This window comes from Biomphalaria glabrata, chromosome 1 (genome assembly GCF_947242115.1).
Source record: "Biomphalaria glabrata chromosome 1, xgBioGlab47.1, whole genome shotgun sequence".
Taxonomy (NCBI): domain Eukaryota; kingdom Metazoa; phylum Mollusca; class Gastropoda; family Planorbidae; genus Biomphalaria; species Biomphalaria glabrata.
This window is the reverse complement of record NC_074711.1, coordinates 83,048,026-83,066,141: the sequence shown is the minus strand read 5'-3', so window position 1 is coordinate 83,066,141 and position 18,116 is coordinate 83,048,026. Positions and strand designations below refer to the sequence as shown.

The 18,116-nt window shown below is 34.2% G+C and overlaps 1 protein-coding gene across 1 annotated transcript; it reads right to left on the bottom strand.

Moving 5' to 3' along the window:
• Positions 1–1,732: 1,732 nt before the first annotated feature.
• On the bottom strand, positions 1,733–17,460 carry LOC106057072 (HEAT repeat-containing protein 4-like). Its single transcript, XM_056018174.1, has 14 exons — positions 16,188–17,460; positions 15,909–16,042; positions 14,899–15,039; positions 14,082–14,287; positions 13,807–13,921; positions 12,372–12,499; positions 10,134–10,307; positions 9,522–9,716; positions 8,703–8,807; positions 7,662–7,845; positions 7,328–7,513; positions 5,859–6,048; positions 4,800–4,995; positions 1,733–3,720 (listed from the first exon to the last, which is right to left on the bottom strand). The coding sequence occupies exons 1-14, from the start codon at positions 17,108–17,110 to the stop codon at positions 2,485–2,487; spliced, it is 4,113 nt and encodes a 1,370-aa protein (XP_055874149.1). The 5' UTR covers positions 17,111–17,460; the 3' UTR covers positions 1,733–2,484.
• Positions 17,461–18,116: the final 656 nt, after the last annotated feature.

Genomic DNA, 18,116 nt, shown 5'->3' with positions numbered 1-18,116 from the left:
TTCGTCGTAGGAGTGCTGTGACAGTTCGTCGTAGGGGTGAGGTGACAGTTCGTCGTAGGGGTGCTGTGACAGTTCGTCGTAGGGGTGAGGTGACAGTTCGTCGTAGGGGTGCTGTGACAGTTCGTCGTAGGAGTGCTGTGACAGTTCGTCGTAGGGGTGAGGTGACAGTTCGTCGTAGGAGTGCTGTGACAGTTCGTCGTAACAAATCCCTCCGCCACTTGTCCAGGTCAGCAAGAGAGAGGCCCCGTTCATTCTTGTATGTGATCCATTCAGCTTTTCTTTGGACGAATCTCTCTTCGTGCTCTCTCTCCACTGTGCATTCAAGAATGACTTTTGGTAGTGAGTCATGTCTTACAACAGTGATGCCCAACCTTGCTCATCCCGCGGGCCATTTTAATTTCTGACACCCTTGTCGCGGGCCACATCAACGAAAAGATAAAAAAAAAAACAACACAACAACAACGACAACAACAAAAAACAAAACGAAATGTAATTAGCATGAAACTATAGAAACCTGTGGATCTAGAACCCGTAGTTTAAAAATCGTTTATTCGCGGCTCAAATCAATAATACCGTTAATATGTTGTTCTATTTTTAAACAGCCCACACTTTCTTTATGGAAAAAACTTGTTGGCCTTTTATTATGGTCCACAAACAAGAAAAGACGCGTTCACTTTTCCTGGTAGATTCTCCATTTAGAGTCCCATCTCATAAACGCAGAAATGTTAAAGGCCATGGTCCAATCCATTAGAGAAAAAAATTAGAACCCTAACGTATACGTAGGTAAAGATAAAATTTTCAACCACTTAATTTTATATACCGACGTTTTGGCGGGCCGGATGGAACCACGTCTCGGGCCGGAAGTGGCCCGCGGGTCGGATTTTGGGCATCTCTGTCTTAAAACATGACCGAACCAGCACAGCTTTCGTCTCTTCACTTTCTTTTGGCCAGCCAGAGGGTTGACGTGTAACAACAAAACTCGTCTTCTTTTCCTGGAATCGAATACCCAGTATTTAAAAATATTTTAACAATGTAATAATAAGAATAACAACCAAGGCCGGATTTAGACTTGTTAAAGCCCTAAGCTATTTGAGATATGGGGCAAATTGTAATCGATCTGATACAGCCCTAAGCGTAATCTATTTGAGATATGAGGCCCATTGTAATCAACTGAATTTAGACATGTTAAAGCCCTAATTTATTTGAGATATGAGGCCCATTGTAATCAACATAACGCAATGTTTTCCTTTGCAAAATGATTGAAAATAGCCCTGGAATAATTTTTTGGGTCTCTAAGCTATAATTTATGTTGCCTGTTGGTGGGATGTTTCGGAATGACTCTTTCACTGTTACAGACTTATAAACTGTGCTAAAAAAAAAAGAAGAAAGAAATTGACTGAGATTCACGCATTATACTCTCGTGCTGAAACTTTTCTTTGTTGTTAGAGTCTCTTTGAAGTCTTCCAGTAACTTCAAGACTCTTTTGTTTTCATCGTTTATGCAAAGTTCCCTGGCAAGACACTTTAACTTCTCTTGAGAAAAACAGAGAAAAAAATTATTCCATTCTATGTAAATCTGGGTAACTATAGACCTAACTATTTTGAGTGGCATATAGACATGAGCTTGTGGTGTTTTGGTAGAGTAAGTATAATCTAACACGTTCCAGTCAAGACAATTAGTAATAAAACTATCATATGATATTATTAAATATTAAGACAACTCAAAGTACATGTTTAAGTGTTAACAGAAAGTATTTTACTGTTGAGATAAAATCATTTCACAAATAACAATAAAATGGAAACCTGATATAATTTTTGGCAACGGAAATAATAATCTATTCTTACCAACAAGTTAGCCTAATACACAAAATAAAAATTAATCATACAAAAATTGTTAACCTAGTAATAAAATTTGTACAAACTCAATTTTACTAACAAGATAACATGATACACAATGTACAAAACCAAGCAGCATTAAAGTAAAGTCAACTTTATAAGTCAACTTGACTTGATATAACTCTCGCATTGCCTGATTTATCATTTGTTATAATTATTAACTTTTAAGATATATATAATAAGTGTATATCACTGATAGTTTCACCGATTAATTTATTTTCTATATATTGCATTTATAAACAATATATATAAACACACAAAAAATAGTAACAATATCACAGATCAAAACCATAGATACATATGCTTACTTTCACTTATAAAGGTATACAAGTTTGCAATTGATATGGTCACTTATTTGTAATACATGATAACTATAGACATGATTTGGTTCAACTTAGATGGAAGAAGCAAAATTGCTTAAATATTTCATTACTTAAAATTTACTATATGTAACTATTGAGAACCATTGGCTATAAATTTGCCTTTGTTTCTATTTATCATTTCCATTATGAACTTTTATTGTAATAACTATTGCACTCATCAGGTGTCCTAATTACTCTTTGACCCAATTCAGATGGTTTACTTCAATTTATATTTTCTGATCACTAGCAACAATGACCTCTCCATCTTCAGCAATAGCAGAATATGATGTATTTATTAATGGGGTTTCTTCAACAAAAACTTTCTCATCATGCAACTGGTTAAGAAGGACGTCATCATTTGGTAATGATTGTTGATCTTGGATGTTATTTCCTTCATCATTGGTTAATATCCTTTCTTTACATACTAACTCTTCGCTGTCTAACATAGGATCATTAGCTCCATCAGAATATGGTGTATTCAATAATGAGGTTTCTCCAACAATATCTTCCTTATCATGCAACTGGTTAAGAAGTACTTCAACTTTTTGTAATGATTGTTGATCTTGGATGTTATTTCCTTCATCACTGGTTAATATCATTTCTTTATAAACAAACTCTTTGCTGTCTAACATAGGGTTGATTACTTCATCACAGTCTGGCTTCAAATCTAAGCATTGACTTTTTTCCTTTTCTCCATCATTTAATTTGTCCCCTTTGGATTTTAATTCTTTCTCTACACTGGCTAACTCTTCTTGCAGTGGTGCTAACTCTGTTTCTTTTCCTGGAAGTAATTCAAGATTTTTTTCAGCCTCGTTTAATAGAATGATTTGTTGCAGTAAACTCTTATATTCTTCTGCTGGCAATGTGTCGAGACCTCTGTCTGCCTCAAGTAACTCAGCGATCATTTCCATGTAACGGTTTTCCAAATCAGAATAAACAATGTCCACTTCTTGGTCAAGGAGTTGTCTTTCTTTCTGAGCTTCCCTGCTTAATATAGACTTTCTTTCAAAGTACCCAGAGTGTGACAGTCTTGAAAGGTCCTTGTTATTGGCTGACTGCGTCCCTCCTTCTTGATTGGAGATTAACTTCTTCAGTTGACTGGGGTTTCGTTTAAAGGAAGAGCTTTCTTCTGAGTTTGATGCTCTGCTTTCATACCTCGAGTTACCTTGAATATGATCTACGGATAAGCTATCCTCACTCTCTACCATTGACTTCTCTGAATCCCTGGTCACTGGTCGTGATTTGCTGGTTGCATTTGACTCAGCTCCATCGAGACCAAACAAAGCCTCGAGTTCTTTATCAGCTGATGGTGTCATGGCAGTTTGACTGAAATGATCAGGACTGGTGCATCCCTCTGCTGTCCAGACGCGTAGTCTAGGTGTTGCTGGATGAGACGAGGGAGGTGATCCCTGCACTCTGGATCTGATCAATCTAAGCTTGTTATCTCTCTTTGCATTTAGAATCTACTCATGAGGAAAAAAAAATGAAAGTATTAATTAATTTTCATAGGAGAAATTCAAAATTGAAGAAACATTTATTTTTTAACAATTTTCATTAATTTTTACACTAATTAAATGTCCTTATGATTATTTTTCTGTCAATATTGGGTACTTATATATCTACACTTATGTTGGCTTAGTTCGCATGTAGACTGCATATTCTAATCCGATGTTTCCCAAACTGTGTTCTGCAGAACCCTAATGTTCCACAAGGCCTGAATAGGTGTTCCACAAACTACTGAAATAATTAACTAGTAGGTCACCAGGTGAATTAATCTCTCTAAAAATTAAGCAAATGTGTTCTACTCAGAATGTGCGAAGTGTGCCTTTAAAGAAAAACGTTTGGAAAACAGTGTTCTAAGCCATTAATGGCACAAGTCCACATTTTGGCAGGTAAATGGAAGAGATATAGCTGCTCCATACTGTGAAAGTACAAACACTGCATTGGATAAGACAGTGAAAGTACAGACACTCAGTTGGCTAAGACTGTGAAAGTACAGACAGTGGGTAGGCTAAGACAGACTGTGAGACATTTTCACTGGCCATAATAATGTTTTAAGATACCAAGAGGGAACATGATGACAGGATCAACAGAAGAAAAGATGGTAGAAAAGCTTTATTTAAGGATTGAGTTTCAATCTGAATACACTAATGGGGGCATATCCTTACCAGGTGGAGTGGCTCTCTCCACTATGTAAACTGTACTGGGCAGATGACATAAAAGTTATCTGATTCTTTGGCCAACGGTAAACGAGGAAGTCATATGGCCAGAAAAAAGGCCAACTAATTTACTTTCAATAACTAATTCAAAGTACCCTTTAAAGTTGGCGGAATCAGGAGAAGCCCTTAAAATCCTGAAATTAAAAATCCCAGTCTTCATTGAGATTTGAACCTGGGAAACTCTGTTTAGAAGCCAAGCACTTTACCACTTGGAAACCAAAGTCTCCACTAGGTAAGACTTATTAAATGATGGTAATGTTAATGAATGGTTAGGTGGTGAGCTACTAAGCAAAAATATTTTTCTGTAAATTGAGTCTGCAAACCTCTTTGTCCACCTCTGTTTGACAAACCATTTGTGCCAGATGCTCTTGCTTGCTTTCATCTTCTTCATTGATGAGAATCTGCGAGGCTATGACATTTCTAGTGCAGAGTTTCACAATCTCAGCTTTGATCTGTTTCACTGTATCCATATCTTCAGATATGCTGACACCAAACTTTGTTAGTGCCGTCTTCATTTCCCTTAAAGTAGAACAAATAGCCTTTAATAAAACCATAACAAAACTTTTGCAAATATGAATAAAAAAAAATATAAGCCTACATTAAAAAAAAATCTTTCTTTTCTGTCAATCTTTTATTTATTAGTTGTTTTTACATTTTTTCATTAAAATATCTTTCATAAACAAGAAGCACTAAGAAAACTATCATTAAAAAATATTACGTCTGATATTCCTAATTTAGCATTATTAAAAATAGCCCACTATTCCCAAAGAAAAAGGGTGAGTGACTTCGTAACTTAACAAAACAAATTTAGGTAACTATAGTAAAATTGAAAATACTTTGTGGGAAACGAGATTATATTGAGACAACAACTAGCTATAGTAAAAAGGACTACATTCTGATATGAATTTTCATTACAGTGTTTGTCAACTATAAAAATTTTATTAACTTGTTATGAGCTATGTCTCATATTAGCATCTAAACATATAGTAGTTCGTTGCAGACTGTAACTGCAGACTCTTCAGACAAATGACCAGCCCAAGACAGCACTAAAAGTTAGCCTTTGTTTAGCTTTTTTTTAGATCATTTATAAGGCCCAAAGTTTGCTGAACAATATAATATCTCTTCAAAGGCACTAAAAAAAATTATGTAATCATAACCAGATACAGAATCATATTAGCATCTAAACATATAGTAGTTCATTGCAGACTGTAACTGTCTGTTCCTGCCAAATCAAAAATAGAGTTATAGGTCAAACAGATAAAAGCTCATAGGAAGGACTTTGTATTTTCTAAATAGATATCAATGGATTGTTAATTCATTTTTGTTGCAATGTATCCTTCCTAAATGTATACAAATATTATTTCTCTGGAAAGAATACTTACTCTCTAACCATTTCATTGGACTCTACTAACAATCGCTCTTGCAATGCCAAAATGACTTCTTCATTCCTGGCATCAAGCAACATGAGGGAATGGCAAGCCTCTGCTCTGACTCCTGCCTGATCTTCATATCTCAGTGCCCAAAGTAATGTCTCTTTTATATCTTCATTCAGTTCTCCTATTTTTCCTAAAGCTGAAGAAACAGAAAAGATAAAACATTTTTTTAGGATGAACTGTTTGGAAGACTTGCATAGTAGTGGTAATGGCCACATTTAAATTTTGTGCAAGACAGAACAATGCAATTTACTGGAGTTTTGATGATCTAAGGATCCATTAAGCCTCCCATAATAACAAATGATCAAGATGCAAATTTAGTTGTTTTCTGTTAGGGGAGGGGAGAATAGAAAATGGAAATGTATTTGATGGAGTGGGGTCCAAAGGTACAGAAACATTTGTCAGTGCTGTATAGATTATGGTGGAAAATGGATAAGCTTGCCCTGGATGTGGCAAAATAGGAAGGTCACAGCTGGGGCCACGAGAAATACTGCATTCCTCATTAATCTTTGGACTTGAAGACAGGCCTTATTATTATTATTATTATTATAGATTATGCAAAAAAAGAAAGTATTTTTGATTCTACCAGTTTTCTATTTAACTGCTAGTTCAGCTACTTTGACATGCAGATCAATATCTCCCCATCTACTTGATAACCAAATATAAATATTTCCTGAGACTATAGCTTTCCATCTTCAGTCTGCTTATGGCAGTTTGTATTGTCATGACCAAAATAATGAAGTGAGATCTATCCTAAAGTTAAATAAACATTGTTTCTGTATTGCCTGTTATAACGTTGACCCTAATATCATTATTTGCTGCCCATGTACATTTTTTTCTGTAGTAAATTATATTGAAAAATTATATTTAAAATAGATTGGAAAAAGTTACATGTTGATAAAATGTTTTACGTGTTTCAGATTTTCCTCAGAGTTGAAGATCATCTACTTCCAAGTCCAAATCTCACACAGGGTGACAGGAATGGTAAGGGGTAGGGTATGAACATAAGACCATTGAGAAAACCAAAAGTCAGGCCAGCACACATATTGCATGTAGTGATGGGCAAAAGTTAACTAAAAAGTTGCTAACTTTTAGTTTAACTAAAAAAAATTAGTTAAGGCCAAAGTTTAATTTAAAAAAAAAAGTTTAGTTAAAATCCTAGTTTAATTATTTTTTTTTAGTTACAAACTAAAAAGTTTAATTACAAATTTTACAAACTTTTTTAACATACACACCAATAAATATTTAGATCTATGTAATTTGGAGAATATATTTAATGAATAATAGGAGAGGAGAATAAACTAGAGGGTGCACGGGTCACTAGAAAGCCTGACCAGGCAGCCATCCTGTATATTAATGGTTCATAATTTGAGCACTGCTTAATTAAATTGGGCAAAGTGAATAACCGATAAAATTACCTTGCATTGCAAAGGCTTTTACTTGCCAAATAGGATCAAAAGAAGCCAGATGAATAAGCCTATTAAGAATTTGCTCTTCTTTTATTTTAAGATTTGCACAAGTTCTGCAAACCTCAATTCTGATAGAGACATATGGTTCAGCAAAACATTCTAGAAAAGCTGGAAGCAGTTTGCCTGTCATTAGACCTGAATGTTAAACAGAAATTCAAGAACATTTTTAAAACATGAAATTCAATATTAAAGGGTAAATGTTTGGAGTATCAAATAAAAACTGAGGCAATAAAAACTTATATAAAAAATGTAAATATGAATATATCAGTAAAAACTAACTAACCCAATTGCCCTATTTTGTTGAGAGCTTCAACTTTGGTTCTTTCCGAGCCTGTCGTCAACTGATGACGTATGTTGTCATGCACATCTCTGCCATGGCCAGCCTTTCCTAGACATTGAGCTGCTGCTTTACGAACTTCATCATGCCAATCGTGCCACATGAGCTCAGACAGCTTCTGACTGATATCCTGAGGAAATGTTGCATTATGGGAAATGTAAGTCAAAAGTTTGTAGACATATTTGGATTTTTTTAAATAACAGAAATATTTTAACAAAATTTTTTAAATGTACTATTTGATTGAAAAGATTAGGTGGAATTAAGGGGAATTGTATATAGCTCCTCCTTCATGATCAAAGACGAGCACAGTTCTCATTTCTCATGAACTCGAAGATGGCTGTAAAGTGTAATCCTTGCTTTAAAAAGCTGGCTGCATACGTGGCATGGGGAGATTTGGTCAGTCGCAGATAGGCCTGCTTCTTTTCTCAGCTTTTTTTGTTGGTTTGGTGCTCTTTTATGCTGGGGAATTGTATAATGTGGTTATGAAAACAAAGCCAATGTTTTCTGCATATTCTGAAAGAGGGGAGACGCAGAATTTGATTTAAGGTCTCTTTACATTTTCTGCATCAGCTTTGGAAGTTTTTATAGGCGTCATGATGTTCTTTTGGAGAGATGCTTTGTATTGTATCGACTGATACCATTTGTCCATATGTACAGTTCTATGCCAGAAGTGCAGCACTTGTATTGTTTCTTACAAGAACTACTATGTGCATTCCTCTTTTCAACTATATAAAAGATTGCTTTTAACTATTTGCTCATCTTTCACCCAGAATAAATGCAAAGAATGTATAAGGAAAATGGCCTCTTCACATTAGTCTTTTCTAAAACATCATTTGCATTTCTGTTTAGGTATGGATGCAGGTACATATTTACTATACAAAAATGAAATCATTTTAAAATTAAAGATATTTACTTACAAAAAAACTTTAAAGCGTAATACAGTAAAATTATTGCTCTGAAACACTACAGTACAAAAAATATACTCACTCGATTAATTGTACCAAATAATGTTGGCAGTAATTTACAAGCCATAACTTTGTGTCGCCAACTGTTACTGTTAAGCTGTTCTGCCACCATGCAATGCACAAGTGTCTAAAATGTATCAAAGCAGCCAAAATATTTATTCTTTTCAGAATTTAAAAATAAAATGAGTTTTACAATTGACAATAGTGTTTGGTAGCAAGGAATTAATGTTTGAAAGGAAAATAACACATTTTTCAACTCAGATTGTATTAGCTCAATACCCAACAATTAATATGAAAAAAGAAAGAAAAAAGCAGTTTTAAAAGTAGCTTTAAAATCATTTTAGCACATTATGGAGGGACTGCTTATAGTTTGACAGCTTTAAACGCTTTAAAGACCAGCTTAGATGCCAACTAGCTAGTTTTAACTGACTCAGAAGAGAGTCCCTGGCAGCTTCCTAACAAGACAGCTGGAGGTTTCTCACAAAGACCATGAGATAAACATTTGAGAACAAAAGAAAATTCACTGCTGATGACAGATGTAGATGGCAAAAAGAGAACCTTAATTGACCACCCCCGGACAGTTATGTCTGCGCTGGAAGTGGCAAAGTATGTAGGTTAGCTGGGACTGCCTAGTCACATGAAATACTGTACTCCTCATTAACTTTATTATATTTTGTTTGAGCATTTTAAATTTATACTATATATTAGTCTATATAATTAAAAACAGAATTTTAAATCTAATTTTGAAAATGATAACAGTCACATAATTAGATTTATAACATTTCAAAAAAGTTTTAGCATTCAATATTCTATTACATGCCTCACTATGTAAGCTACTCACAGTATGATTGCTCAACTTTGCAAGTAAATGTGCTCCTTGCTCAAATTTGTGCTGGTCCTCAGTTGTCATTATTTGTTTAAGAATCTCTGCAACAACATCTGAATCTGTCTCACCATAATGAGCTAGACACTGAGCTGCGGCCCAGCGGTCAACAGGAGCTTCACTAATTAACATTTGCTGAAGTCTCTCTTTTGACTAGCAAGACACAAAAGTAAAGTATTATCTTATTGCGGGAGTATACAAATCTTAAGATGATGTGTTATGTGAAAATATTATATAGTTGCTTGAAGACAAAAAGCAACAACCAAACCAAATAGCTTGACAAGACAAATCCAAGTAGTATGGTTTAATGGTATTGCCTAAACATTACTGTAAAATTACTGGACTGAACAGAACAAAACTTTCAACTCTTTCCATAGACAGGTTCAACAAAAGCTTTTTGAGATGTACAAACACAACCCAAGTATACTTACTACAAGGTTCTGATCACTCATCATGTAGTAAGCTGGACTCGGTCAAATGTGTTGGCCAGTAACGCACAGCTAGTTCTACTCACACCATTACTTCATTTAGAACAACAAGTCTAATGAATGTTCAAGAACTACAACTTACTTTATCTGTAGGTTTGTTAAATGAGAAAAGCGCTATCGCTGCTGCCTTTCTCACTTGGTCATGAGTATCTTCTAGCAGACATTCTAAAGCTACAAAGAGTTTTTCAGGCAGGTCAAAATTGAAGTCATCATTTGGGTCATCTCTATTTTTGTTTTGTGACATATATTCTGCAGCCTGTCGATGATAAGCATTTTTTACTATCAGAAAGAGCTGTGTACACTTTTGTTTACACAATAATCAACAATATATATATATGGCCTTCTTCAGTCGCAAAACCACTGTGGATCATCTCATTGGAAATTAGGAAATGTAGTAAATGTTTAAATTTCTTTTAGAGAGAGACAATTTAAATATTAACTATACATATATTAACTCTTATGTATACAAGATTTTCAAAATTAGAAAAGAATATATTTATGGGTTTATGCTGAGAATGATCACCATGTCAAACTTCACTCTCATGTATGACTGATTAGGCCTATTTATGCATTAAAATAAGCCTGTCATTTTCCACAATGACTTTCACCAACTTCCATCTAACAATTGAATATTTTTTTTAGCAAATTAGCAAAGCATTTTCTTTGTCTCCTATACTTAGAAAACAGCACACTTTTTTTCCTTATCACAGTCTGCAAAAGAGCTCACAGCTCAGCAGCAATAAAGCTGGCTAGAAGAAGAAGAAGAAGTCTCCTATACTCATCTGGATTTTTTTTTTCGGTTGAGGGCAACCTATTGGAGACTAGTTATTGTTATCACCATGATTAAGCTAATTAGATAAAGAGTCAGAAAAATTATTTTTCAAAGATTCCATTTGAAAGCTGCTGTGAAATAACTGACAGAGAAGTTAATCCAAAATATTGATATAATTCTTTAAGTGGAACTTTAGAGGATTTTTAAACAGCAAAGAGTGGAGATCTATCACAATGTGAGAAATGGCGAGGCATCACTTTGCTGTCAGTACCAAGCAAGATTTTCAGCAGAATCCTACTAAACAGAATAAAGGGAGCATGTGATGAACACCTAAGGGAAGAACAGGCCGGATTCAGAAAAGGGAGATCTTGTGCTGACCAAATAGCTACACTCAGAATAATTGTAGAACAATGTGTCGAATGGCAATCTCCTCTCTATGCAACTTTTGTCGACTTTGAAAAAGCTTTTGATAGTGTTGACAGAGAATCTATCTGGACTGTAATGAGACATTATGGGATCCCCAATAAAATAATAACCATAATCAAGAACATTTATGATGGTTTCACCTGCCAAGTAACCCACTGTGGCAAGCTGTCAGAGGAATTTCCAGTCACAACAGGAGTCAAACAGGGATGTCTTCTTTCACCACTCCTGTTCCTTCTAGTATTGGATTGGGTCACAAAAGAAGCCTACTCTAATGCAGGGAAAGAATCCAATAGACTTTCACACAAAAGCTGGAAGATCTGGAATTCGCTGATGACATAGCCCTATTTTCACACAGACTAAAGGATATGCAAGAAAAGGTCACAGCTTTAAGCGAAGTAGGAAAAAGAGTAGGCCTCAAAATAAACCACCAAAAAACTAAAGTACTTAAAGTAAACAATAAACAAATTGGAGACATAGTACTGGATTCTCAGACAATAGACCAAGTAGAAAATTTTATATACCTTGGGAGTGTAGTCAGTATATCAGGTGCAACAGATGAAGACATTAAACGCCGTATAAATCTAGCACGTCAGACATTTGCACAGCTAAAACCAACCTGGAAATCTCCTCACATCTCAAACAAGACTAAACTAAGAATCTTTAACTCTAATGTCAAGGCTGTCCTACTGTATGGTTCTGAAACATGGAGAACTACTGAAGCCACAACAAAAAAAATACAGACCTTCATCAACAGATGCCTGAGAAATATCCTAATAATACACTGGTATGACAAAGTAGAAAACACCAAACTGTGGGAGATGAGTGGACAGAAAAATATAGAAGTGCAGATCTTAGAGAGGAAGTGGAGATGGATTGGTCACACCCTTAGAAAAGATACCAGCAACAGAGCTAGGCAGGCCTTAGAGTGGAACCCCCAGGGAACAAGACGCAGAGGAAGACCAAAAAGAACATGGCGACGCAGTGTACTTGAAGAAGCAGAGAAGACCGGAAAGAGCTGGGACACCATCAAAAAGCTATCAAGAGACCGTGGAGAGTGGTGTGTTTTTGTCGAGGCCCTATGTTCCATGAGGAACTCAAAGGAGTGATGATGATGTTAATTACCTTGGCCAATGTGCTAATGGCCTTGATGCGCACATGTGGTTGTATATCCATCATATCTCGGATCAGGTCATCTGGTGTACTATCAGCATACTGACTGCTAAGAAACCATTGACTACGCCACGCATTAGCTAGGATAAAAATAATTTATTAGTTAAGTAATTCATTAATCAAAACTACATTTGATGATTAAGTAGACTGATCAAGAAGATTAAAAGAAAGCTACAAGTCAACTAAATACAAAGTAAACAATGTGCATTTGAATGATTAGCTGTATATGAAAAGAAACATGTATTTTTAACACAACAAAGCAAGAAAGGCAAACTTCTCAAATGATCATAAGTATAATTTTGAAAAAAAAAAAAGGATGAAGTAGGTCAAAGTTTAGTTAAGAATAATGAATAGAAAAAATCTGTGAGCATCAATGTCTAGAAGGGGGTACCTAAGAAAAATATTTGGAATAGAAGTTTTTAGGATTCTAGAAAAAGACGATTTAAAAAGGTAAAAATTGGGGAAAGTTAATAAGTCTGGATCCCTGAGTTAGTGTGGGTGCATGAGTTGCTAAGCTAAGATAGAAAGTTCAGTTGTATCAGTACAAATTTTTATCAGTGCAAAGCTGTATACGCACAAAGTTGTATCATATTCTAAAGTTGCAACAGTATAACTACAGTGTAACTAAGAAACGTTTGTTTGTGGATGTATTACTTCAGTGAAATTGCAAGAATTTTATGTCAAGTAAACACTGTTTTGAGAATTAATGAATTGATTGAATTTATGTGTTTGAAAGAGTTCAATAAAGAAAGAAAAAAGAACACAGAAGTTTCTTTAGTCTGTTTTAATAATTGTACATTTCCCGGGCAAGCTATTATGTTTGTGCCATTGAATATATACAAATGGAAATAAACATTGTATTGTCAATACAATCCAAACATAAAATCATCAAAATTGGAACTAGAACAGTAACCTTTACAATGCCCTTTAAAGAGATGGAATTTTAATACTTAGTATTGACATTGGTTGCTAAAATGTTTTACATATTTTGGATGTTCCTTCAGAGTTGAAGATAGTTTACTTCCTAGTCCAAACCTCCCGCAGGAGGATGATGGGGGATGGGAGCGGGCAGGGTTTGAACTCGGAACCATCGATAAATCCAAACAACAGTCCAGCGCACAAACCACACGACCAGGCAACCATCCATGCTAGGGCATTATGAGGTCTATTAAATGGTAACTGAGCAGAGGGTAGACTACACACAAAAACTTACTGAACATTTATTTGTATAAAATTATTATTATTAAAAATTATATTTTTAAAATAAATTAGATAATAATAATGGTAAAATATCTTTCTTATCCTTGAGGAATTTTGTACATTGATGATATCAATGAGTATCTAATGTTATAACAATGATTTTTATAGTGCTAAAAAAATTCTTTACCTATAGTCAAAAGTGAATTATTTTCTTTTAAGTTCAGCTTATCTTCAGGTATCAATGAAACTACAGGTTTCTGTTCAACAACTTTGTGTGGATCTATTAATATACCAGCAGATTCCTATATGAAAGAAAAAAAGCATTAAATAAATACTTACATTTTTTTTTGGTACCTGGTATTCCTTATCTACATTACACTTTAATGATATTAGTCACATTGAGCAATTAAACAAATAAATGAGCTACTATACTATTTTAATTGGGTGACTGAAGAATTTTACATCAATGATTTCAGGAAGCGCAGTCCATTTTCTATGACCAATGGAAGGCAGGTTGATAGATTTTTCTATGACATTCTTCTGACTTGACGGAAACCAAGATTCAGGTGGTGCCGGAACCTCTTGCTGCAAATGCTTAAGAAACTTGTGATCAGTTTCCATAACTATTACATTGGGATCACCTCTGGGATTAAAAACTTGCTTGTTTCCTTCAAGAAGTCAAAGAATTGTACATCAATTAAAATGAAAAAAAAAAAGGTAGCAAAAGTTAAAAAATTGCTATAACAGTCAAGTAGCTAAATTTCCCATTAAACCCTAGAAGTTCTCAATGTTTACAAGGAATAACTAGTCTTGGTTTTATGTGGCCCTCAACCACTTTCAATTTGCTTAGTTGCTACTGGGTGCCCATTTAGAGCTAAGTTGTCTCAGAGACTTTGACAGTTCATAAATCAAATCATAAATACAGATTCTAACTCTTCATAACTTTTGAATTTGTGTCTGGATGCTAAATGATTAAAAATCCCTGTCCCTAATTTAAAAGCAACAACAACAGAACTTACAATTTATAGAAATTAAAATGCAAAACACAACTTAATTCCTTGAAACATAATGAAAAACAACAACAAGAAAAAAACAACAAAAAAACATAATTTATTTGATCAATAAATAAATAAAAATTCTTTTGACTATTGAAGTTCATTTTATTTTACATGTTTTTTCAATTTATCTTCTTTATTTAAATTTCAATAATATTTATTCTTTTTTATTTATGAATGATTCACATCTACTTGAAGCATAAATATATGTTACTATCTACTACCAGTGAGCCACTCTTGTTGAAATTCATTGTCAGTTATATAAACTTTATCTCCAACACGAGGGCTAAGTAGATCTTGTAATCTAATGGGTTTGGGTTCCTGAAGCTCTTGTGTGACAATCTGTGCAGTTGAATTAATTAAACCTGTCAACAAAAAAACACATATAAATTATATCTACTTCTTAATATGTAGTATATATATTTAAATTACCCTAACCTTCTTCTTATCTAATAAAATACAGACATTACTTAAAAAAAAAAACAAGATGATTGTGTCCTACGTGTGTCCCTATGTTAATCTAGTCATGCATGTTAATCAATGACTTAAAAAGTAAAGTAAAGTTCCCCTTTCAGACCTTGTGGCCTATAGGGCAGATGATGTAAAGGTCATCTGATTCTGTGGCCTACGGTTAACAAGGGTGTCATGTGGCCAGTACAACGACCAACCGCCTTTACTTTTCCCCAACTAATGCTGGGTACCCATTAGAGCTGAGTGGACTCAGAGGTGCCCAAGGATCCTGAAATTAAAAATCCCAGTCTTCACCAGGATTCAAACCCCAGACTGCGCTTTACCGCTCAGCCACCGCCCCTCCAATCAATGACTTAAACTACTCCAAATAACTGATTTTCCTGGCTGACTCAGGCAACATATTCCATGCTCTAATAGTACTAGGGAAGAAGGAATATTTGTACAAATACTAATCACTACTCATCACTAATTCTAATGCTTAGTTAGCCAGAGGAGGAACAAAGCAAATAGAAAATAAACATAAAACTTATATAAAATTTAAAACCATAACAATTTCTTTTCAACTTGCATGAGATAAAATCATCATAACAGTTTTGTAAACAAAGTGAAGTTTTGCTTTACTTATGAAAAATATTCTTAAATTTACATTTACAATAAACAACTATTACTCAAAAACCCATAGTTTACTATATATTATAATGAATCCAAGTAACCAATAAAACAAAAAAATCTTTATAGTTTCAAATACTGAACAAATACCAACCAGCCTCTTCTTTGATTTCAGCTTTTTTTTTATTTCTTATTCCCCAAGGCTGTCTATAAAAAGGTGCTTGGTTCTCATCAGAGTAAGGATCCGATGCTTCATTTTTGCTTGCAATGTCCACTGCTGATAGTAATCTGTCAATTGAAATGTAATATATCCTGACATTGAGCAGATAATAAAAAAATGACTATGCTTCATTGGTTTACAACACCACTAACACAGTTTTTAAAACTAACTGAAATAAAACACATTAAAATATATTAAAAAATTAATACTTACAAAGCTTCTGGCTTGATCCATTTTCTTTTGGGCTTTTCCATTTGATCCGTTTCTTCCTCTCCATCACTAAGTTCCTCACGTACCAAGTCAGTGTGGGTTGGTGGTCCATACCAAGATTCAAGAAGACTGGACAGTTTTTCTTTCTGTCTGTCTGGTGGTAAACGTGTGTGGACTATCCAGTTAGCTGTCAACTCACTCAATCCAGTTAACAGATAGTCATCCCAATCTTCCTTGTGTTGTTTGGATTTTTTTTCTGAAACCAATGATTGGCTAGAATTGAGTTTATCTGGATTACAGTGTTTTTCTGGTTGGTCTTTGTTTGTGTTTAATGAGTCCTGCCAGTCACTGCTTTGCAACACTTTTTTACAATTTTGTGATCTTTTATTTAGTTGTTGATCTGAACATGCAGTTATAAAGAAAGATTCATTATCAGTGGAAGGCTCGTCACTTAATTTAGAGTTCTTTGAGTTTTGTGCTGATATCAATGCTTTTTTATGCATTTGAGTAGCTTTATCTTTAACATCTTTGTGTAGTGGAGGAAGTATTTGTAGCATTGAGTTCTGTTTTGATGTTGTAGTAGAGAAATGTTGGTTGTTTCGACTTCTACTTATAGGTCTTCTAGATATAACATCACCAGGCTTAAAAATGTCTTCAAAATATTTGTTGCTGTACGGCATCATAAAAAGACACCTGTCTTCAACAACATCTTGAGAAAATTTAATATCTGAGCTTAACATATTTACATACTTTTTGTTGACAGGGTTCATGTCTTGTGGGAAAATAGTCACAGGCGGTATTAACTCCAACTGATTGTTGCCTAAAACATCTTTATCTTTGTTAAAGGATTCTGTTCCAATTTTTGGAATATGCACCCCCACAGCACATGGAAATAAATTGGTCCAACCTATATTCTTACTGGCCATTTTGTGCAGATAGATCCGCTAGAGAATCTATATACTGATCTAGACTTAATTGTAGATAAAAGTAACAATTTTATGTTCAGAAATCATTAAAATGATTAAAATTACTATCACAGTCACTTGATTCTGTATAATTACTAGACTCTCCACTCTATGAATGACATGATGATGACTCGTTCATTCATTGACATTCCGTTTACAGATAAGTGGGAAACGACCTTTTGTCTCGATAATTTAACGACAAAAAAATAATTAAAAATGTGAAATGTGCTTGTTTAGCTTATTGATGTTAAAACATCAGCCATTTTTATGAACGCAAATGTTGCTAAGCAGCTTACTAGTTTTTAAACATAAAAGAGTTCTTGATATTTATACCTAAGCACGATTATCAAGTTACTCAGACATTTAGATCTAGTTTAGACTCTAGTAGATCTAGAATCTATATCTAGATCTAACATTTTATAAAATTTATATTTTAAAAAGTTTTCTTGCTTTCATTTCTTTTAAATTAATTTTGAACGTTTATGTTTTTTATTGAGCTGTATTGTGTGAGAATATGACCTTTCTTTAGTAAAATCATTAAATTTAGAAAGCCTTCAGGATAGAAGACTTAAAAGTAAAGTAGCAAAATTATACATAAAACACTGAACCATAATCTTCAAATACAGAAACAAAAATTTAATAAAATACTCAGACACAAGATTCCTCGTCCCATATGCTAGGACACATTTGTACAAATACTCCTTCTTCCGCTAGTGCTATTAGAGCATGGAATGGGTTGCCTGAGCAAGCCAGGAAAACCGGTGACTTGGCAGAATTTAAGTCATTGGTTAATATGCATGACTAAATGCATGACGCGTAGGACGTAATCATCTTCTTTTTTGAAGTAACGTCTGTATCATATAAGATAAGATAAGATGACCTTGCCTTCAACAATAATAGGACCAAAGTTATTGTAATGTAGCATATTTTAATATTAATATCATTTATCTTATCTTTTATTGTCCCC

Bases quoted from the DNA above. Each gene is read 5' to 3' on its own strand.
- LOC106057072 (XM_056018174.1), bottom strand. From the start codon at position 17,110: ATGGCCAGTAAGAATATAGGTTGGACCAATTTATTTCCATGTGCTGTG. The intron at 9,717-10,133 runs GTAAGTTGTAGT...GTGTCTTGCTAG, and splicing joins TTAACAAACCTACAGATAAA to TCAAAAGAGAGACTTCAGCA. The intron at 7,514-7,661 runs GTTAGTTAGTTT...TTTAACATTCAG, and splicing joins CAACAAAATAGGGCAATTGG to GTCTAATGACAGGCAAACTG.